Source organism: Tyto alba, unplaced genomic scaffold (assembly GCF_018691265.1).
Source record: "Tyto alba isolate M040663 unplaced genomic scaffold, T.alba_DEE_v4.0 Super-Scaffold_45, whole genome shotgun sequence".
In the NCBI taxonomy this organism is placed as follows: Eukaryota; Metazoa; Chordata; class Aves; order Strigiformes; family Tytonidae; genus Tyto; species Tyto alba.
In genome coordinates, this window is record NW_024881321.1 from 37,504,926 (window position 1) to 37,528,617 (window position 23,692).

General features: G+C 42.0%; 1 protein-coding gene across 2 annotated transcripts in view; it reads left to right on the forward strand.

Moving 5' to 3' along the window:
- TMEM255B (transmembrane protein 255B) overlaps positions 1-23,692 on the forward strand; it is a 73,746-nt gene that overhangs the window by 23,367 nt on the left and 26,687 nt on the right. For both annotated transcript variants that reach the window (XM_042806010.1, XM_042806009.1), the window contains exon 4: positions 7,280-7,369. In XM_042806010.1, the coding sequence (XP_042661944.1) occupies positions 7,280-7,369 (90 nt within the window). The remainder of the gene's footprint in view (positions 1-7,279; positions 7,370-23,692) is intronic.

Consider the following 23,692-nt stretch of genomic DNA (forward strand, 5'->3'; position numbering starts at 1 on the left):
CCATCTCCATAACTAACTGTCACAGAAAGTGGCCTAAGTAAAATTCTCATTAACTCAAGAAGTCTGTCTGCCTGACCAGTAAAGAAACAGTCTGTGTCCTAAAGATCTCTGTGTGTGCCTGGAGGAGCCTGGAGTAAGCAGTCTCAGAACCTGTGCTCCTTTTGTTGCTTTACCCAACTGTGCTGCATAAGCCCTCTTGGGCTGGGGGAGCCCTGGGACCATTAAGTCACCCTGCTGCGCGTGTCTGGTCCATGGGTATTTCTGCGGTCCCCTGCCCTTGTGAGTAGCCTAATTAATGAATTACCTGCAAAAGTTGAGCGTCAACACCACCGCAAGACAAAAAGAGAAAGCAATATACATTAACTATGCCTACATATGATATAAATTAACTGTATCTAAGGCGCAACAAAAGATATTGTGGATTCTGCCTTTCGGCATTCTGCCCTTCAGGATGTGGGGCAAGAAAAAAAGAGAAATTTTCTGAATGAGAATGCCACCTTCATTTTGAAAGTGGATTTTGATTTTGTTTTTTCTCCTTGGCATAATAATTGGTATCCCTCATGTGGTTTCTGTATTCTTTCCCAGCATTTGTTTATCTAATTAATTCTGCCTTTTTATGCATGTGAGGTTGCTTAAATTTCTCATGGGACCTCTCCCCTGCCTGTGTTACACCAACTGTTCTTTTCATGTTGCTATCTTTCCCAATTATCCTCGACATGATACTGGAAAACAGCAGACTTCTTTCTTCACAGGCAGTAAAACAAGTCTCCTTGACCACAAACAGCAAAATAACCCCAGTCCTTATGATTTATTCATTACAGCTAAAACCTAGCTTTTACTTTGATAATCCCTAGGAGTGAGAATTACATGAAATAGGTGAGACAACCTAATAGTTGCTGCCAGCATTTCTACCTCCTTCCCTTCTGTCTTGGCCCCGTGGTCTTGCCTTCTCATTTGCACTGGGTCTAAGTGCTCGTTTCTCCTTAGAGCTCCATGACTAAACTCATTTGGGGGAACAAATAGTTTTCTGCCTAGTGGGTGAATTGCACTGCGTAGCCGTGTACCTGGGCAAGCACAGGAGCTGGTATGCAGGGATGCAGCCCTTTGGGAGAGAGGGCTGAAGAGCCGGGAACCAAATTAAGGACAGGCGAGCAAGATGCTGTTTCAGATGGCAGCAGGCAGTTGCACAGGCCCAGCTCTGTGCCCTGAGGTGCTGTTAGCAACAGTGAGAGGGAAGAAAACCTGAATGAAAGGCCTGTGGTGTTGCTGATAATATTCAACAGCATATGACTGCACTTGCTATATGCAGCAACGATGATACTGCGGAAAAGCTGCAGGTTTCTGACTTGATCTAAACACCTGACAGCATCATGTGCGCAGCATCTCTGAAGGCCTTACCAGTAATACAGGTGCCTGCTGTGGGCACTGGCTGTGTTACTGGGTGTATTTCAGCCAGAAGCAAGTTACGTGTTCATGCATGGGATCCCAACCCCAGTCCTTGTCTTCCTGATTTGTACCAAAACTGGTGCTCTTAAAACCAAGAGACATTTTGTGTTTATTTTTCTTTCCTCACTCATCTGAAAGCCGGTCTAGGAAATAGTTCTTCAAGCATTCAGGCAGCCATAAAAGTCTTTCATTATTATGAATTCATGTCATTGTAACTAGTGCTATGACTGGAATTGGCATTACTGAATAATGAACGTGACATAATACTATCTCCTGTGGTGTGACAACCCTCCAGCAGAGCCTCAATTACAGCAGTGCTATTACTGAAGAACCAACCTTTGGAAAGAATAAGTTGGCAGGCCATAAATTGTGAAGCACATTACCTGGTGTAGTGACAAACCACCTAATTAGTCCAGCTGTGAAAACGAACATAGTAGGAGCCTTGCCTGAACTTAATTTTCATCACAGCAGCAAAACTTCTGTCCCAAGGGCAGGGGAAAAAAGTGGCCACTGTGGGAGGAGAAGGAGCCACACAGGAAAGGACTTTCCAAATTAGAGAAAATTAACTCACGATTGAAAGTACTTTTATACTATCCCACCTCACAAGATTTGATAGCAGTTGATAGCAGCATCTGAAATGCAATGCAATGAGTTTCATTATCTTAGTTTTGCAGGCTATTAATCTACAGCCCTGCTGAGGTGCCATGGTAACAGATGCAGCTCCTGGTTGAGATTGTACCAGGGGTGGAAAGTTATTCTCTGTTTTGGATTTGTGATACAGTTTTTGTAAACTTCTGATTTTACATCTTCACCCTCAGCGTACCGAAAAAGTGCAGCAAATTTAATCCTATATTAAGTTATGAGCTTGGAGACATAGGGAAATCAAAGAAGTAAAAGGGCCCACAGAATTAAACTGTGTTTTGGGGGTAGTAATATTAGGGGCAGCCTACAACAAACTGCCCCATGCATTTCTTTTCTGAATACGTTTGCTTGGAACTGTGTAGGGGTAAAAAGGGCTTTGAAAACCTGGTGTAGCATTTACACAGCCTTTTGCAAAGCCTTCTCTTTCCAGAGCAAAAGGTATTGGGTGACAGTGTTTCTCTAATTTACGTTGATGAGGGTAATGGTGATTCTTTCTCTGCCTGGAAAAAAACCCCAGAGAGACTTGATGACCAGCAAAATGCTTGGAGACATTGGAGGCTGTGCAGTGCAAAAGTAGCCGTTTAGCGTGAGCAAAGTGGGTCTGTTAGATATAATCTTACATCTGATACAGAGGTGGTTTTGAAAACAAAAAGCCATGCATTTTTCAATGTCTCAGGCTTAGTCTAAATTGAGAGAATGAGTCATCTCACACAGCATCTGATGCTAGAAATGATTGTCATTATTTGAGCAGTTGTGCCTTTCGACTGAGAACAGGTAAGGGCTAAATTAGAGCCATGAGGACACCGGGTACGTGTGAGAACGGGGACCCGGAGCGTAGGGAGTCTTGCAGAGGTGTTTCACAGGGATGCTGGGAACCGAGGTGCCAGCCTGTAGCAAGCGGGTGCTTTTGCTGGGGGGGCAATGAGATTTCCTCTCTCCGCGTGCCACACAGCAGGGACATGATGCCAGCAGCGTGGGGTTGGGCACAGAGAGTGCGGGGGGACGTGGGGTGCGGTGGTTAAACTGGGAGCGTGGCTGCAGCCAGCGTGGCCACATCAGACTCCCTGTTGTGTCTGGCCTGTGGCCAGCTCTTACCTCCAAAACCCTGTCTGGGAATCCTTGTGGGAGACTGTTGGCTGCCAGGTACCCGTGCCAGGTGCATTTCTGATGGCTGAACAGCGTCCCTGACCAGCTTCTGTGGCCCTGGGGTGTCCCCGGGCTCTGGTGCCTTCCCTAGGCTTGCCTGCACGGGAGGGTGACCCAGTGCATCCAGTGGTGCTGTATGCCTGCTGAAGGACAAGAGGTTGTCTACGGCAGCTGAATTTTGCAATAGAACACATGCCTTTTCTGGAAGAAGGCAGCATAGAAGAATTTAGCAGTCCAGCCTTACACTAGTTCCACATTTTTTGAGTGTTCTTATATTTCTGTGACATGACTGAAGATAGGTAACAGCTCTTCAGTTAATACTGTGTGCAAAAGTCCCTCATTCCAAATGCTGTTTTGCTCTCCCTTTTGCTAAAACACCTCTGTTAAACAACTGGCTTTTGGGTTTGATTGTCAGGCCCACACAGTACAGTTTTCAGTGTTTAATAACTGGCTTCATGGTTGCCTTGTAAATAACCAAATTATTGTATTCTGTACCAGAACCAGGAGTAAACATGTTCTGATAATAATAGCTGTAGAGAAGGCTGGTTGCACAGCAATAGAACAGCAAAAGCAAAGCTGTTTCTTGAATAACTGTCAAAATATATTGTTATAAATAAGGAATAGTATTCCTGACAAAACATACTGCTATTAAAAATGGAGATGAGATGATGGGATGGATCAGTATTTGTTTTTTTTACAAGTGCTATTTCTTTTACCTGTCAGCAGGAATTCTCTATGTGTAAGTGAGCTGCACTGCTTTTCTTTCTTGACAGTTCTAGGCTCATGAACTCACAACTCCAGCAATCACCTACCACTCAAGAAAATTAGCTTTTGAATTTACAACAGTTCTTCATTTGGCTGTCTTGTCTACAATTTTTAGAAGTAATTAATTTTGTACTTTGTTTTTGTGTTTCTCACATTCTTAATAAGAAGTGGGAGGTTTGAGAGAGAATATAAATCTGTAATTTTATTTTAAGGATTTTTTTGTGCTGTTCTTGTATTATTACTCCTCTTTTTTCATTCAAATACATATATATGGCAATTTAAGTCATAAGAACCCCTGAGTGTCACATTCTGCCACTTAGGCATTGTAATAAATATTGCTTCAGTCAAGAAACAGTTCTCTTAATTTCAAAGGGACTGAAGTAGTTGCTAGTAAGCATGGTTAAGAACAGCAGTCTGGCTGACAGCCTTTGACTTGCATGCAACTCCTTGAATGTGTAGATGGTCACCAACATGACTGAGGAGTGCAGAGCCAACTCCATAGCTCCTGTCTATACTACAATTTACTGTGAACCTTTATACGCAGTCTCTTAGAGCTATATGGTAAAACTGAAAGGGTAGCATACGCGTAATGTATTTTAAGCTATCTCTCCATGGGTGGAAAACGTTGGTTTGGGGACTGGAGATCATCAATAAGTTGCTCACGTGTGAAATGAAAAGCCAGCTTGAGGTCAGCTTCCAGTAAATTCATCCTGAGCACAGGCAATTTGGAAACACCTGGCTAAGCCCACTAATTACTTGATTGACTGCTATGACTTGAAAAACAAGATAGGGGTATCATACAATAATGACTTAATCTGAACTTTTAAACACTGCTGCTTTTTCAAATAAAGAGATCAGGATCTGTAGCAAATGCAGCTGCCACAGGGCAGCACAGCCCACTGGTCCGCAGTGATAATAGCTCTCTACAAGGAGCCCGCAGCCTTCTCGATCTGATGAGTTACATGCCAAGATCTTTAGACAACCAGATGCACAAGATGTGACCCGCCATACTCGAGAGCCAAGAGGTAGCGGAGGTTGAAGGGTGATGCAGCCAACAGTCCTTTCTTAGGGTTTCTGCATCCGTACGGCGGGATGGGGCTGGCTGCAGGGGGAATGCAGCACATTCCCAAGATCAGCCAGTAGCATCAGCTTCAGCCACTTCTGTGTGCCCCCTTCCGCCCCACGCTGAGGATTCCGATTACACGGCAATCCCTGTGGCAGTGCTGGCTCGCCTCCGATTACATGATCTAAGAGCTATGATCTAATGAGAGGTTAAAAGTGTGTGTCAGAAAGCACTTGAAAGCTGTGATTCTTCTGCTTTTAAGATATACTTTTTGCCGATTCACTGAGTGCTCTTATTTCAAATGTTTGATATTGCTTTGACCTGTGTGTCCGATGCTATGGGCTTATATGGCTGTAATTTCTTAGTCGCTCAATATAAATTTTTTTGAGGAAATCACCCATGCTGTGTCCCCTGTTAATGCTACTGACATTGTATTGTTCTTAGCCTAACAATAGCTACAGAGTCTGTTTTTCAAGTGGTTTTGTGTGATGCCTTACAAATTTTACACATGTGAAAATGGTATTTAGGTAATGCAGATATGGATTTTATATAGGCAAAAGGGATATACGAACTGTATGGATGTAATTTTGGTAATCTACACCTGGGCATTTCTGAAATACGTGTTGTGAAGGAGCAGTTAATGACTAGTAAATACCAAAGAAGTTTCAAATTCTGAACTGAAACCCTGGTCCATGTGCTCTATCAATTAAGGATGCTGTTCTGTCCGTTTTCAAGGGAATTTTTAAATCTGTTGCAATTACTAACTATAACTTAATACTATTGTAAATTAAAACTAACCTCCTATCTTATAGGATGTTTCAGAGGGTTACTCTTGTGACTTTGCATGAGAAATGCCAGAGATGTGAGAGGTATACATTACATTATATTAAAAACACAGCCAGAGAGTGCGCACTAGGTTCACCTTACATAATGCAGGTATCCACTCATCCAAACACAAAGTACGGAGTCCTCAAAGTCACAAAACCCTCTAATCTGAGAGAGGAAGGAGTGACAGCATCTCTCCCTCATCTGATGGTGCTGGGGGCTAATGAGCCTGAGGGGAGCGCCTTGCCAGGCATACATGGCGTTTCTCTTTCAGGACTCACTTCATTCCACTTTGCTCACAGCACTGCATCCTTCAGACATGTCCTCATAACCAACCAGTGTCATCTCAGGAGTGTGTGCTAGCAGCACGCTGTCTGGTCTCAGATGGAGACATGTACTAGTGCCCAGCCCTTCCAAATCCTGTTGCTCTCATCAGAGTGAATTGGGCAGTAAGCTTGCTGTATCTGGGATTGTGCTAGACCTGCAGTTGCTGCTAGAGCTGCAGCTGTAGTCATCCCCAGAGCTAAAATGAGCACAGCTAGCAGGGGGCTCAGCGTGCCCAGCCTGCACAGCCTTTTCCTCCAAGCCCTCCATACCACCGCCACTTGTGTCAGAGCAGTGCTCCAGCGTTGTGCCATCCGCAGTCCTGTTGATAAAGAATTAGCAGCGCTTAATGAACGGAGCAGCTTGGGAGGCAGAATGAGGTCTGAAGCTATGGCTGGTGGGCTAACAAAGACAGTGTGTGCTGTCTGTGCTGCAGCTAGGACTTGTGCTGAGCTCTGCTGTGCTCTGCCGTGCCCACTCTGAGACTGAGGGGCAGGCTGGGAGCCCCCACAAGGGCAGGGGCTGAGGCAGCACACCCCCAGAGGTGTGGTCCAGAGGTACCAGTCCTATGAGTCTCTGATTTTGTTGTGGCCTAAGTGATCCTAAGCTATTTGGGATGATAAAAGCTTTCTCAGAATTCACGGGCTAGTTATTAACTTACTACAACGTCTTTAACTGTATGCGTGAATTACTACCACTGTAGTAAAGCTCTAGAGATTGATGTGAGCCAACAGGAATATGGCTTTTTGCCATGCTCCCTATGGACATCACTGCTGGTTTATTTAATAAGTTGATTCAGAAGAAATAACCACTGAATTTAATAACTCTTACAGCTGACCTAATTTTCTCTAGAAAGATTTAAGCTCTTCTGGTAGACTTGATGGTATGTCAACTCAGCATCAAGAATTTCTGCCTTTTTTTAGTGCGTGACTGGCATCCTGCCACACTGATCTAAAGTGAATTACAGCAGAGGGAACCATCATTTAAGAATACTAGAAAAATAAGTGTAATTGTTTTACTTAAAGAATTATATCGAAAACATTACTCAATTTGTTTTTCTCTTCTCAGTTAGTAGCCTCCATCGTGTTTATCAGCTTTGGCGTGGTAGCAGCGTTCTGTTGTGCAATAGTTGATGGAGTGTTTGCGGCACGACACATAGTAAGTACAGTGATTTTCTGTCATCTTTCATTTTTGATTACTTATGTAATTTCTGGCAGAAAAGTGTTTTCTTTTGGTTTATGTCTAGCAGCATACTAGGCTTTTTGATTGTTCTCCTTGTTGGAGAAATGTCTTTTGGCAAAAAATCGACAGGAAGACCCATTTTGCCAATACCCAAAGATTGTGCCAACTGCTTATTCGTTTCTCAGGGAGTTCCAAATACAGAGGTGATGTAAAATGATGTAATGACAAGTGTGCTAAAATGCATACCTGCTTAGGAAAGGGAAGACACGTCAGCCACCACCAGCATTTGTTTCCTTTTGCACAAAGTCTTTGTGAGCTGGGTAAGGATTTGGAATACACCAGACAGTGATGAGCACCAGAAGTCTCCATGGGATCTTTAGGGGGAAGTGGATTGCAACAGCACAAAGGGAACATTTTGTTGGAGCAAAGACAGCAGAGGAAGTAGCAGGCTTTGGTCAGCGGTAATGTGAAGGGGAAACCTGCTGAGTGACAAACAACCCCAAATTCACCATCTTCCTGCCATCAAAGGGTGGGTGGATCATTTAACCAGAGCAACTAGTATTTCTAGTGTGTCTTCAAAACCCAATCCTCCTTCTTCCCCCAAACCTATTGCCATCTCTGCTTCAAAAGGACACTTATAGGCATTCACAGTACTGCAGTTGCAGTAGTGTTACTAGTAGTTCATTACTGTCTGTGAGAGCCTAGGGGTCTTTCTCATGACCTTCCTGTGTAAGCACTAGACAAACTTAGAACAAAGTTTTTTTATTTTGGCTCACAGAGTTCAAATTAAAATATTAGACAAAAAGGTTCAATAGAAGAACAAGACAGACTGGGACGCGGGGTCGTTTGAATGTGCCAGTTTACATGTTAGATATCTGTTGCTTGCTCTTCTATCTCTTGTGACGGAATACCTAAAAATAAATCTAAACCCAACCTTTTGATTGAGAATTGATTTCCAAAAGTGTCAGGAAATAATATTTTAATAAACACTAGAACTCAGATGTAGTGAGCTACATAATACAGCAAGTATGATGGTATATGTCCCCCTCACCGCTGTGAACTATCAAGGTCCTGTTCATTTTTCTGCTTATGTTCATTGAGGGGCAGCATAACATCACTGGCATTGGTAGAACTCTACTTAATTTTCTGTTAGCAAGTGCATCAGAATAATTGGGTTTTGGATCACTTGGACCATAAAGCTGTAAACTGATTTCTTTTTTACTGTTGTTGAAGAGGACTTTAAACCAAGTATGGGCTTCAGAACCTCATGTGCATTGCACAAGGAAGGGGACATCTATTGGTATAAACAACTGAGTTGTGCAATGTGAGCATGAATAAACACTCTGGATTGTAATCATGTTTTGTGCTATACAGGCCTTGCATGATGCTGAAGTGACCTGCTTTTACCCGGATTCACCCTGCTGTTGCTCTAGATGACACCTGCTATAACTTTGTCTCTGATTAGTGTATGCCCCGGGAGCCTTTCCATGGGAGCTGCTTAAAAGAGGAGGGGAGCAGATTCCTATTTCGGTTTCCCGCTCCGGAAAATTCGGTGGTTATGCCCCAGAAAACCATTGCCACTTATTCAGATATTGGACCTGTCTCCTAATTCCTCAGGAACCAGACTTCTTTTTGTCCTGCTTTGATGTGTTCATTAGGAAGTGTTCAGACATCACCTGTACAATCTTACACCGTACAACTGGAATGCAACTGTGCAGCCACAGCCCCCCACTGCTGAGGTTAGACACGGTGTCGCCTTCTCTGGGGCAAGTTACTGTGTCAGAGGACAGTGTGTGTGCTCAGTCTCAAACACAGAGACAGGCATTGCCCCCATCATCTTTCTAGGTGTTTCCTCTGTCAGTTTGCACTCTTTCGGCTTTAGGTTCCTTTCACATATGTTACTTAGCTATTCTAGAAACTGTTTCATATCTAAATCAAACAACAATATCACATTATAATATTATTATACCCTTATATCTGAAGAAACAGCACCTCATATGTAATACCTAGAGTTTATATTCACCTCCTCTTTATTGCAGTATAAATAGCTGTGTCGCATTGCTTGCTGTCATGGCATGCCCTTGACACATCATTATGGACTAAAAGTGACTCAGTTCATTGCAGTGCTCTCTGGGGAGAAAGTGGGCCAGCAAATTGTCGTAGGAGAGGACCAAGGTGCAAAGTCATTCCACTCACCCAAGAAGAAAACATCGTACAGTCTTGGGTGCAGTTCTGTGTCTGGTTAAGTCAGTGACTGGGTATGACTGCATCATTTGTGGAGTCCAGCTGGAGGCTGGAAGGGGCTGGTCACCATCCAGCCATCCCTCTGAGGGCTGGAGATGTGCAAGCCAATGACATGAACCCGCTTCAGTCATGGCATGACACGCTTCATGGAAATCTGTTTCCAGCTCTTTATATTTGGACCGAGTTTTGTTTATCACATCTGTCTCTTCTGGTCTCCTTCACATATTACAGAATAAAGAAATGCTTAGTAGTACCATTTGTTGCAAAACTAATTTGTGTGTCAACATGGTCACACTCACTTCATCTCATTCTCCTCCTCTGTCTAATAAGGAGCTTAATAAGATCAGGTGAAATAGAAATGTACATCCCCTAATTTCTCTAACACACCTGGGCAAATCTGTAAAGGTGGTAATGTAAGTACACTCCCAATTTGATTTACAGGAATGGTGGGGCCTTATCAGAAGGAAGTGTGTCATGCAGTCTACGGTGTCATTGCCACTGCGTTACATCCTCTTTGTGTCACAGCTAATTCCCTTCAGGGAGAGCAGTAACACCACGTTCAGTCCATTCCCCACAGGCCAGTACCAGCGCTTTTCAGACTTGTGCTGCTGCTACTCTGGCCACTGCCTTTGCGGGGATAACTGCTGCAGAATGGGACTAAAATATTCTCCATTCAGGGAAAGGATGAACTCCTGGCATGTCAGAGCAGGTGCCCAGGTCTACACTGAAGCCATAAAGTTTTCATGAGGAGGAATTGGACAGCATTCACTTTCCTCCATACAGTATCAGGGTGCTGATACCAAGGCTCCAGGTCCCTTTTCTTCTGGAGGGAGAAGTACTAGCTGAAGGTAAGCAGGCTTTAGGCCAACAACAAACACAGCATCGTTCACATCAATTTGGGATAAGAAATGGCTCCTGTTTTTCATTTTATTTTTAACTTCATTTCAGTTGGGAAGGATGTGAAGAGGACAAGTCACATAATTATATATTTTTCTTAGTGTGTCCCTGCTGTGGAATGGAGACTATTACCGTTGCACCTTTTCTCCTGCTCTTATAAAACTGTGGATAGAATAATAAAATACTTTCTCTGTTTTATTTTCTTCCCAAGAAGGCATAAAATTGACAAAATTTCTTCCTGGAAAGGGATGTATTTCAGAAAAGAGACATTTAAATTATTTAAGACTCATTTTAAAACACTTTACTTAATAGAAAGCTCTGGAGCACAGCACTTATAAAATTAAGAACACTGAAGGAAAAGTAGCTTGATTTAAAATAGCAGTAGCATACTTAAAAAATAATGCAGATGTAATTTACTGTGTAAAGTTAATTTCTCCATTGGCAGCCAGAATCAAATGAAATAAATCAAAGCTGGAATTAATGTGCAGTGATGTTATTTCAGAAAAATATGGTGATCACAGGAATCCATTATGTGTATTCATGTTCACTTGAAACGTTTTGTTATTTAGCAGATGAGAATAGCGCAGTTGTTCAACAGCTAATGGAGATAATTCAACAACCTCCTTGCACCACACAGGGTGACCCCCTGTCCCACCTCACATACACATTCTCTGCAGTACCTACTACCCTCCTATCATCCATGACTGCAAGTCATGACCATTGCCACATGATCCTTAGCTTTGCAGTTATCTCCCCAGACAGAACCTAAAATAGCCAGCAGCAAGAAATCCAGTTATGAAGGGAGGAAATTGCCTGCAAGAGCTTCCTGAGAAGTTCGGGAAGATGACAGATAGCAAAAGCACGAGCAGATAGTTTAAGCTGTGGAGACAAATGCTTCGTATCATCTTTTCACATGCTTAGCTGGGAATCATGGAACATTGCTACTGACACACGGCCAATCACATTTTCCTCAAGTATGGGATAAAAGAGACTCGGATATGCCTGAAAGCTCTGGGAGAAACCAAGGGCTCAGAAAGGGGAAGTCCTCTTTGCTTGACTATAGGAACTACTTTTTGAACTTGTTGAGTAGAATTCACATCCCACATCCAGACAGATTTATTAGAGGGGATCAACTAAAAAGAAGAAGCAGAGCTGAAGAGCTTGGGATAACACCAGTGAGAACACCAGAAGATACAGCAGTGAAATTGCAACTTGGAACTGTTGCCGTTATCCTTTCTCTACAGACCTCTCTGGCTTTGTCTTCTCTATAACAATTCTTCAGGTAGTTCAATACCACAATAAATAGACCCCTAAGCCTTCCTTTCTCCTCTTTGAACCTTCAACCATCCTGGTGCATCCTGTCTTTCAGTCTTCTGATCTTTTAGTGGCCCTCCACTGGCCGTACTGTAATTTGTCAAGGTCTTTCTTATGTCAGAGAGGGATTACCCTACTCATGAACGTTCAGCAAAAAGGAATGATCATTTCCTTCAGCCTACTGGTGATGGTTTGCTAATGCAGCCTGGTACGCAGTTGGCCATGACTTTTGCAAAAGCACCCTGCTAACACAAGTTCAACTTGTTCACTAATACATCTGGTTTCTTCTTTGCCAAGCTGCTACCTAGTCAGCTTGAACTGTTGCCTGGGGTTATTCCAGCTCAGATGCAGGCTTTTACATTGATGCAGTACAAAAACTAACAGAATACAGTCAAAGAATTTAGATCGAGGTTCAGCTGTTTTTAAAGACACACTAGATTTCTCTTCTAAATTGCTATCACCAACAGAAAAGAATAAAAAGATTTGGATGCTCTATTAATTCATTACCATTTTTGGCTTTCTTTTAAATATGGACTGGGCTGAATTTTCTGTGTTTATAAAGCCTAAGACTTTGATAATGATTCTTATGCACCTTATCATTAATTACTGCTACATCCTCTTAGCTGAAGTTCTGTTTTAATGCAGTTTATGGTCAGGCATGAACTTGCTTTAAAAGGAAGTGATTTTTAAGAGTCTGATTTTTTGTGGTGCAATGAAGGAACAGCAGAAATCTATGGATCAGAACAGCTGCACACATGCACTGTCCTGTCCCTGTGTGCTTGCAGCTGGGTTCCTCTGCCATGGAGAGCTCTAAGGTCCAGTGAAAAGCTCAGCCAAGGGCTGTGTAACTAAAGTATTTTAGAAGCGCTTCCAAGATGTTTCTCTGTAATAGTCATTATTTCAGGGGCCTCCTAAAAGCAGCCTCCATGTTTTTTATCTGGGTGGGTTGAATGGACACGTCTTTGAATGAATGCTTGGACAGTGTAATGGATGGTGACCTTTTTGAAAGATTATAAGCTGTTTACAACTTCTGATTGTGAATGGTGAAGTGACAAATTGGCAGAATAATCATATGCACTTCAGGTTAGCTTTTACAGGTAGACAACAACATGGATTATTTCATTAATTTATTACTAGCAATTTGAGAAAACACTATGATAAGGTACTGTATTAGGAGCTGAAACCTGAAATGGGCTATGCTAAGGGAAATCATGTTACAAGAGCGTGAGGAGAGGAGCATCTTGCTCTGTTGTTTTGCAATTTCAGACATCTGTTTTTATACAGATAGACCCTAATCCAATTTCTTAAAATTCTTGAATTTTCCACAAATAAGAAACTGAGAAAGTGGTGGAATGTGAAATATTGGGAAAACTAATCCAGAGAAAGGAAAAAATTCCATTCATCCATAAGATTATCCTGCCCAAGATCAGTCAGGGTTTGCTCATCTTCACTAGAAAGCACAAACACAAATGGTTGCTTTGCTTATGGAGATCTGAGGACTTTTTTATTCTTGCTACAGACTGCCTTGGATCATAATAGTGAAATGGCAGAGGAAGATGAGACCATCTGTAGGCTTTTTGTGATGTAGGACAATTCTGTAAACAGTAGTTATTCTGAAGGAGACTAGATCCCAACTGTAGTGTCTCTGGGATAATGTAGTGGCTTTTAAATCATATATTGTATCACACATGATAAGTGATCTTGTCTAGCAGCATTGTTTTAATGTGACTGCATGTATATATCTAGAGGAGAAGCTCCTTGATGCCTTAGTCATGACAACACTCACTTCAAGCAAAGGTTGAAATCACATCCTACCTAAAAACAGAGATGACATGTTAGATCCTGATTTACTATAGCAGAATCTCACAAGCTGTTCTCAACACTTGAGATGTGCAAGAATTGGAACAGAAAAAGAGTCACGCTGTAGTCCTGTGCTCCCATTTTGCACTCTTTCTGAATTTATGTCTATGTGCCAGCTTTACATTGGTGACTGAAGCTATCAAAACTCATGTGTAGATAGAGGGATATGCGTATAAGGAAATGGAGGGTGCTGTGGAAAGGCAGAGTTGCTTGTCCATAATGCGATCTAAAATGTACATCAAGCCAGGTAGTGTTAAGTTCTCCCTTGGATTCCTCCCCTCTTCTGCAAAGCCACTTCTGTGTCACACTGATTTAATTTAATTTTCAGCTGATCTGTTTTCTTCCTCTTGATAGTGGTGGCTTAAGGAATTAATTAAAATAGAACATATCATCCCTAGGCCCTGAAATGAACCTGTAGCTGAACCAGAAGACACTAAAACACTTACCCCTATCATGGAATCTTCACCTATATGGTTTAAGTGCAGCTTGTGAACTGAAGTGTATCAGCTGGGTAACTAGCTATAGATTTGGGAGGTTAGATACTAAACTTAAGATATTTGTCTTCTATTTATGTGTGGTAACTCAAAATACTGTTTAATAAAACAGGCAGTATGTAAATTCGTCTTCTGGGAAACAGAGAGATATGTCAATGGCAAAATGGAGTCTTTCATCTAGGGAATGCTGATGCAAATTGAGCTTTGGTTGGTAGAGCTCAAAAGCTGTTGTACTAAGTAGTATCAAGATGGCAGTCCCCATCCAGTGAACAAATAGCTACATTATAAAACTGCAGTCCCAGCCAACCTTGACAAAAAGTAATGTGAGTGGGTGTGGGTTTTGGTTCCTTCAGCTTATCCAAAGGATTTAGACCAGGGCTGTTTTGCACTGTACCTTTCTGTACTACAGAAGCCAGATCAGGGAGTTGAGTGCTCCTTCTTTCTCACAGAAACCAAATGTCAAATACTCTTAGTTATGTAGTATTTTATGCCTTTAGATTGGGAGGCTGCAAAATCACCATGGCCACTTTGTGCTCTAGCTTCCCTCCTACAGAGAGAAGCTCCCGAGGAGAACAGGGAAGCTGCATTAGCACTCTGAGGTTTATCAACCTCGGCAAACATCAGCACTTTCTGTATTTTATGGGTTACACAGCAAAGGTCCTCAGTAAAAAAAAAAAAACATTTGTGGGATTTTAAATAAGGACAGCTGCCAAAAAGTGACACCCTCCTTCCTCTGGTTTCACGATTCTGCCTCACCTCTTGTACCAAGGCAGAGGAGCCTGCTTAGGGCAGATTGAAGAGAAAAACTCGCTCTCTGTGCTTTCCTCCCTTGCTAAGATGGCTCCCAGCAAGACTGCCCCATCTGGTGTGTCTGAGGCAGACAGACAGACAACTGTCCGTGCCAGCCCAAGGCAGGAGGTGGGGAGGTGCAGCTAGGAGCTGGAGAGAAGGCAGGACCAGGTCTTGGGGCTGCACTTACCTCATCTTAAAGCCAGCGCTGAGCCAAGTTAAAAACAGTGAATCCAGTGATGACTGAAGCAATCAAACATTATGAGGCCTCTGCTCAGGATGTCAGTTAGTCAGAGAAGTACTGAAATGCCCTGAAGATCTGAGGATTTCTGCTGTAAGCGCAGGCCCCCAGGCCAGGATGCCCACCCAGGCCTTGGGCTGAAGGGGCAGGTTGTGCGTGTGTGCACCATCAATGGTGGCTGCCGAGAATGTCAATCCTCTTCCCGTCTTTGAAGCTTCTCGTGCAGGTTGCAGACATTCGGGCAAGAATTGCAGCGGGGGTGCCCCGCCACTTCGCTGGTGACGGCTGCATTTTACTAGAGGGTGACTTCGTAAGCCCATGGCATGTAACACAGCTTATCGTCACACCCCAGAGCCTTGCACACTTCAGGCCAGACCTCCTAAAAAGCCATGTGAAAATATTCTGAGCAAGCTTGTTGGCCTTTCCTTTGAAGAAAAAAACAAATAGTTGTATTCCCTGTCTAAAGAAGTTGTTACCTTGATGACTGGTGGTAGAAAACACAACGCAAAGAATAATTCCTCATTGCAATTAAGTTAGCTAGCTTCCCTGGAGAAGAACACTAAATGCATTTTACTTTCTCCATGCTGCTACATGAGACAAAATTACAGCTAATTACTTTTAATTCCATTTCTATCCTGTATGACTCATTAATATAGTAACATGGCATAGCATATACCATAAAGAGTTTTGTTTTGCTTTTTTTAGCAGAGTGAGCACTAAACATTTATAACTGAAAACTAGCACTAGTTCAGTAGTGATTTTTATATTGATGGTCCACTGAGTTGAAAAATGTTTTATTGATGAACTTCTTAGATACAAAGTGCCTAAGTTTGCAAGCAGTGCATTTTGAACCCAATGGTCAACTACCCCACAGTATTAATATAATAATAGATCTTGCATCTGGCACTGAGATGGGAAGCACGTTAGGGTAGTTAATTACAAGGGGGGGTTAGTTTTTTTTTATGAATCTAATTTAAGGGTTGGAGCAAAGGAAGACCCCTGCAAGCAGCTTAAGTCCATCTGCCAAGATTTCTCTTTTGTACTGCAAGATGACCACATTTGCCTAACAGTTACATTCATGCCTCCAAATGCAGCTGAGTGCACTTTAAATCAAAGAACTAATACTTTACTTTGAACATCACAATCGAGATCGTAAAAGAGCTTCTCATGCTGGACAGGTCTCCAGCCTAGTTGAGAGTTACAGGTACCCAAAGGTATCTGTTACCGGTATCTACAGACGTCTGGTGCTCCCAGACACATCAGAGCCTGGAAGCTCAGTGTTGCTGTCTGCTCTCACACACACTTAATCATAATCACCTCCTCTCAGGTGAAGATCTCCCCCACAGTAACCACAGTTATATTGGTGCTGTTGTAAGTTACTGTGGTTTTGCCAGAATAACTTTCCTGGGCCAAAGGAAGGTTTTTTGGGATGCCTTTTTGCCATGCTAATATTTTCAGCTGATGCATAAGGAGCAGACTAGAGAAAAAGGACATTGTAGCTCTAGGATGGAGCCACTGTGTTTTGGAAAGCAGCAAGTCTAAGGAAGAATGAAGCATCAATGTGGTAATAAATCTGAACATAAAGTAATTGTCCAGGGAGATACTATAACTAATTGAGCTAACATAACCAGTGAATTACTGGACAGTAGTGCCTACAAGCAAGATGAAGCTGAGTTACCTATAATGACAGGTATTTTGTAAGGTCTTAGCGGCCATGTCTCCTGTGCTGCTATGTAACAAACTCAAGCATCAGACCTCTGTCTAATGGTTAGCTGCCACTTCAGCTCAGTTTCAGATGACCCCCACAAGCTCTCTTGAAAACAAAACTGAACTAGAGGGATAACGCTAAGCTGTGTGGGCGTGAGCAGTGTGGATGGGACCATGTGGCCTCAGGACTGGAGATTGGTCCTTGGCTTTTATTTGGCAATATAGCTATAGCCTGTGGGACCATTGCTAGATTATTGAATCCAGCTCTGGTGATTCTTTGTGCTTTGCAAAGGACATTATCAACCTGGAAGGAGTTCAGAGAAGAAAGATCTGAACTTTGGAATGGCACCTCTTAGCAACAGTACTCAGAAGTTTGATTTATTTTGTTTATCAAATAAAAGGTTGAGGGGTGAACTGATGTTGGCCTCTAAGGTATCTACATAATCAAATGTTATCTGATAACAGAGGGGTTTTAGTCTGTCACACAAAAGCACAAGTAAGTGCAGTGGGTTGAAGTCAATCCTAAACAGATTCAAACCATGAAGCAGAGACAGTTTTGACAATAATGAATTACGGGAAAGCTTTGTCAGGGGTATGGATGGTTCTCTGTCACTGAAATATTTAAATCCCAAGCTTGTTTTTACATGACCTTATGAAGCTTATCCAGAAGTTCTGAACTTGATGCAGGTGTCTTGGGGTGAAATTATTTAGCCTATGTTATTCAGAAGGTCATTTGAGCAGGGTCTTCAGAGAAGGGTCCTGTGAACTACTTTTATGGTCAGGTGGAAACTCTATTGCTTCTTGTCAGCAGGTCTCTCTGTGTGGTGCCAGGACCTTTTTCCCTGCTGGAAAATGTTTAGGGGTTCACAGATTAAAACCAACTGAAAACTAGTTATCAAGATTTATGATCCAGGTTTGCTGGTTTTCAAACTTGCAAAGGAAATACAATCTTTAACATGAACAGAACTGAAATAACATACCTACTAAAACCACTATTCCTCAGATATTGGATAACACACAAGACAACCCAATGATTAATATATTGGATGCATCCAAGGATTTGTCAGCGAAACTGTCATCTGGCTAATGTTTTCTGGGCTAGAATGCAGAGACAGGGGAGAGCTTCAGGGTGTTTGTCCCCACGAATCTGTAGTCTGATATTCCTGTTTCCAGACAGGTAAGTACTGTGCATACAGCCTGAATATATTAATATTGCAGAGGAGCTGGTAGGATGCTTTAGTTTGGTTGCCAGGTATTTTCCAGTAAGAAAAATAATGGGCAACCTTTTTTTGGAGAACCTCTTAAGATCCCCCCCTCCAGTTTGCAGAGCCTCTCACATTGGCAGGGACAAAGCCCCCTGGTTATACAGCTCCTCTTTTTTTTTTTTTTTTTTTTTTCCACTGAAATTCCTTTCAGGTTTAGCTGAGTTGCAAATTCTTTAAAATCCCTTTTTTATTCCCTGCTGTGACTTGTTTTCCTGAGGGAAGAGGGCTGGTATTGTGCCAACCAAACAGAAATGCCTAAACCATTAGGCAGCACACACACTCTGTTTGGATGCCAAAGAGCAATTTGCTTGTCGATGGGACAGAATAAGAGAGATTCCCTGTTCCTTTCCCAGCAGCATCTCTCTACATCTACCACACAGTCTCCTCATGCTGTTCTGCAGCCCCAGGACAGGGGCAGAGGTGAGGTTTCTCAGGCCCTCTCAGCTCTTCGTCTGCACCACTGTGTAAGACAAAAGCCTTCACTGCTGGCAAAACCCAGGATTGGTCCAGCTTCCCCTAGCCGGGTGACACAAACATTGGTCCATTGGCTTCCCTCCTTGAGATGCAACATCCCACATTGAGATCCCTTGTTAATGCCATTATTTTGGTCATTCAAGCTACAGGTAATGCAGCTTTGAGATAAAAGTTCCTTGAAGATGTGGTAAGGGACATCTTATTACAATTGGATGCAGTAGGGAGGGAGGAAGACTACTCTCTTATTTTAAATTAGGAGTTTGCATTCTGAGAAAACACTAAGGGAATGATCCACACATTTGAGTATATGAAAGCTACTGGTTAAATGCCACTACCATTTAATTACATGCTCCTGTCTCACAAATAGCACAGTGTCAATGTACAACAGGGCAGGATTTTTAGTGCATTTAGTGATACCAAATCTGGCACTTCCAATTTCTTTAGTTCTGAAAATGAAATCATTTTCTTTTAGCTTTGCTTCCAGTGTAATTAGGTAGGTGTGAAGTCCACTGAGTATATTGTAAATCAACTCCAGAGATATGGAGGGAAATTCTACACATTTTACTCACATTAATTATCATATTATTAGTGCAAGAAATAATATGAGAGGTGAGAAAGTGAGCAGGATTTGATCCATGTTTAAAATGACACTGGTATTCTAGTTTCCATAGATTATAGTCTTCTGCATTTGTACATAGATTATAGTCTTCTATAATCTGCATCAATTTCCACAGATTATAGTCTTCTGCGTCTATGTGGCTCCTATTCATCCAAAAATCAGTTCTGGGGAGGAATTTATTTAGCAGTGTAGAGTAGCAGCTTGGATCAAGGGTGATTTACTGTCTACTTCCATCTTTAACCTTATTTTACAAAGCACTAGCCATGGTGGAATTTATGCAAAGCATGCAAAGCAAGTTAATTATAGTTTCATCCTAAGAAAGTTAGGTGACAGGGGCAAAGGGCTTGCAGTCTGGTCAGAAAAGCATAATCTACTTCCCTCTGATGTGCTGCCAGCAGAAGATAATTTTCCTTCATTATTTCCTATTCTCAGAACTGTTTCTGGACTATCAACAGATGTTTCTATTCTATGAAAAAAATTCAGAGCTGCTACACAGATACATAGAGAGGAGAGGGAGTAACCACCTGCAGACTTCATACTACAGCAAAAATACTTGGCATTTTTTTCCATCATTTGTCAAAGGAAAGACAGTGCTTTGAGTTGCCCTGTGCAGAAACTAGTGGAGTAAAAAAAAAGAGAAAAAGTGCCGTTTATTCAGATAGATCTAAATCAGCAAAGCACGTAAAAGTCCTTAAATTCTACTAGAGTTAAAATTGAGGGTATTTATGCTGCATTTTGCCCTAGCAAAAGGTTTCAAAGAGCCAGAGGTTTTATATCTCATCTTTAAGAAGAAACGATGATTAGTATGAATAATAATATGTATATTTCTTTCTCGGTGGGTGAATGATTATTCAGTTGCAAATAATGTCCATGAAAAGTATGTTCCCAGGTATTCAATGAAGTTTTGATTGATGATTATTTATGGCTCTATTAAAAGCTCATTAAAATATACATTGCACCAACGTTGATAGATTACGAAAGCTCACACTTTAATATATGAGAAATTGCCAGTTTGAAAAAGTATGTGTTTAAGAAACCATAGTTTTAAAACTTTTTTTACCGAACCTTCCTAAAACTTCCTTGTTTATGTGCCTCAGTGCAGTTCTCTCCGCACTCCCAGCCAGCAGTATATCCAGTGGCTTTCTTGCCTCCGGAGCACTGAATGCCATGGATTTGAACATTTTTGGTCTTCTGAAATGCATGTGAGCTTCAGAATGACAAGCGAGTGGAGATGGAGGAAAGCTGATTGTACCTGAGTCATCAGGGTATGCATGGATCATTTCACTAATTGTTTAGACCATCTTAGTTTTATAACTCATGTCTTTCTAATCCTCCTGGAGCTTCTCTCATGGACTTTTTACCCTCTTATATTTTGGGGCCTAGTCCTGCAGTCCCTTCCATTTGGACAAGCCCTGTCAGCCAGGCCTCTAGTGCACTGTGATGTGTGTCAGTGGGGGTCCTGCCTTTACAGGGATGATAGCGAGCTTTGCTGACAAATTGCTGGGCATAAACACCCATGTGTTTTCTGCTTAATACCCAACATAAAAATTTAAAGCATAAAGTTGTTATTACATTACTTGGATTATAATGGGGATATTTAAATGTCCCTTTCAGTGGTGTGCCATGCCCTGAAAGTTAAAATCAACACTGAAACATTAAGCTTGCAGCATTTTATATGTATATGTAGTTATATAAAAGATGTGTATTGCATTTAATGCAGCCTCTTTTCCTTCTCTTTAATGTAAAATAAATCTGAAAGAGCATTATAAATGTAACCCTCCTTTTCATTTCATTTCAGCCAGCAGGATATTCAGTATTTCATATGTGTAAAGGTTAACATCTCGCAAAATGACATTTCTTGCAGTGGTATACTTACAGACTTATATATTTCTTATATATTCTGATAGCAGTAAGGCAAAAGGAAGAAGATGGGTTGCATTTCATGTATTTGAGTTACATTACCAGAAAAAGAATAAGCGGTTCTTGCATTCTTGTGGAAAAGTTAATTACTCATATGGCACAACATCATTATAATCAAGACAGAGCAATCAGTTCATATAACAAACCCTATAATCAAGGTAATGTAATCAATGTAAGTAATCAACTATAATAAGCAATTAAACGTCTAACTGCATCAAGCAATAACTAAAATTACAGCCTTGAATAATGTCAGCTAATTGCATCTTTGGAAGCTTGTGTAAAAGCCAGTGGTAAATCTAAGTTTTTAACTATGCAAAATAGCTGTTCCAGGTATCATGGGAAGGTCTACAGCCTCATCCTGAGAGTCATCAGCTAGCAAAACTTGACTAAAGAAAAGCAGTCACATACCAGTGCCAGGCTTGGATTTGCCAGAGATGTGGGGTGTTAAGCCAGGAGTAGGCTTCCTCGCTGGAGCCTTATGTGGCCCCAACTCCCCAGTACAGCCTGAGCAATTGCCTCTGCTGGCATACTGGTTTGCAGCACAGCAGCCCCAGAGCAGCCAGGCACGGTGTCGCTCAGCAGCTCTGCACACACCTCTTGTCTTCTGCCACCACCTTCGCCTGCATCAGCTAAAAGGCACTGGGGCTGCTGGACCTCCGTGGGGATGTGCAGGGGAGTCAGCTCATGTTTCTCCTCCTTGTCCCACCACACTGCATATACTGGTGAAGGCTGATGGGCCTCTCCTCCTGCACCTTCAGGCCAGGGAGAATGTGGCCAAAATGAATTGCAAAAAAGCCAACCTATTTGAAGAGGATTTAACCTCTCCTAGTAGAACTGTATCCATCTGAGAACAGACCTGTCTGTCTACATCAAGAATAGACCTGTCTGTGCACATCGACTAGCAATGGGGCAGCTCCAGCATATGGAGGCTTTTCATTTGACTATAGCAGTACTACCAGCCTAGAACTCTCTTCCAGATAAAGGAGAGAGAGACTGAGGCTACCATTGCAAAATATTTTAAATAGAAGAAAAATCAATGAGGAAATACAAAGTGAGACAGATCCCTCTATGTGTGTTTTTCAGCCGTGACAGTATACAGGTACTCTGAGTACCTGCTGGTTTGAAAGACATGAAATGAATATCTACTGCCCCCAGGCATTAAGAGTATTCTGTAGGATCTAGTCTTTCAAATGAAATAGAAATCCTAAAAAGAGTGCCTGGAAAGCACGATGTGAAGTAAATCTGGTTTCTGAGAGTTGAGAAGTGTTTAAGCCACACCAGCTGCTTTTCCTGTTTTCAGCCCTGGAACTGGGTTATTTCAGCATAGAAGATGAGACAGGCAGGGTCCCTAGGCTGGAGCCCAGCATTTCTGGAAGAAGATTAGCTCCTGAGTTAAGTTCATGCAGGGCAGATGGAGAAGCTCAAAGAAAGGGTAAGTGCTGACTGCAGCCTAGAGTGAAATGCTCAGCATTGCTCTCATGGCACGACCTCACCCAAAGTGTGTAAACAAATACTGTCATGACTGCCTCCTAAGTATTTAAACAAAACTGGGAATGTATTATTTGCACCAGGGGATCACTAATGGGTTGTAGTTACAGTAGGAGTATGGCATGGACAGAAGCATCCTATCACTCTGTCTCACTCTACATCACTTTGAAGGGCTGGTTTGCTCAACTGTGCTTTTGGGAACCCTTAACTTTTAAGGCAGGGGCAATACATGTAGAAACTGAATCAACATGCACTAGTCAAGTCTGCAGCTTAGGTCAAAAGAACATGTGAAAACCTAATCCTATGTTTTATAGTTTCTTAATATAGTTTGCTAATTATCAGCTGAATTTTGAAAAAAAAAAAAATGGCAAAAAATTTGAAAACTCTCTGTTCTTGATGGTCCAGTTCATTGCAGCCCTTGGCAGTATCATAACCTCAGGGCTAGTCTGCTGCACAGACATACGACTATGGGAGTACAGAAATGGCTTGCTCTGTTTTTTTAGCACTCATCTTTCCAAATCCCAGCCAGCATGCACTGTGCACTCCCTGACAGCCTAGGACTTTGGGTGGTCAGTCAAGATGTTGATCTCCAGAGGGCAAAACACAGTAGAAAAAGTAGGAAACAAACACTAGTATCACAAGGGAAGAAAACTGCTGAAATGCAAGAATGGAAAGACTTGGAGGCCCACTTGATGAACTAAACTGACTTTTCAATTCAAAAGCTGATGATGAGCTTGGTGGCAATTAGCTAAAAGCTGTAAATAACTGTAGAAAAGACTCTCTTGGTGCACGGTCAAAATGTGAAGCAGGTAGGAATTACAGAATCATTTATATTGGGTCAGTCCTTTAAGATGATTGCATCCAACCATAAACTTAACAGTGTCAAGTCCACTGGTACAGTTAATTTTCTTCCCATAACTGTACTTTCCCAACTTTCTGAATTTTGAATAAAATTCAGATTTGTTTTACAATTTCTGTCTTTCAGGC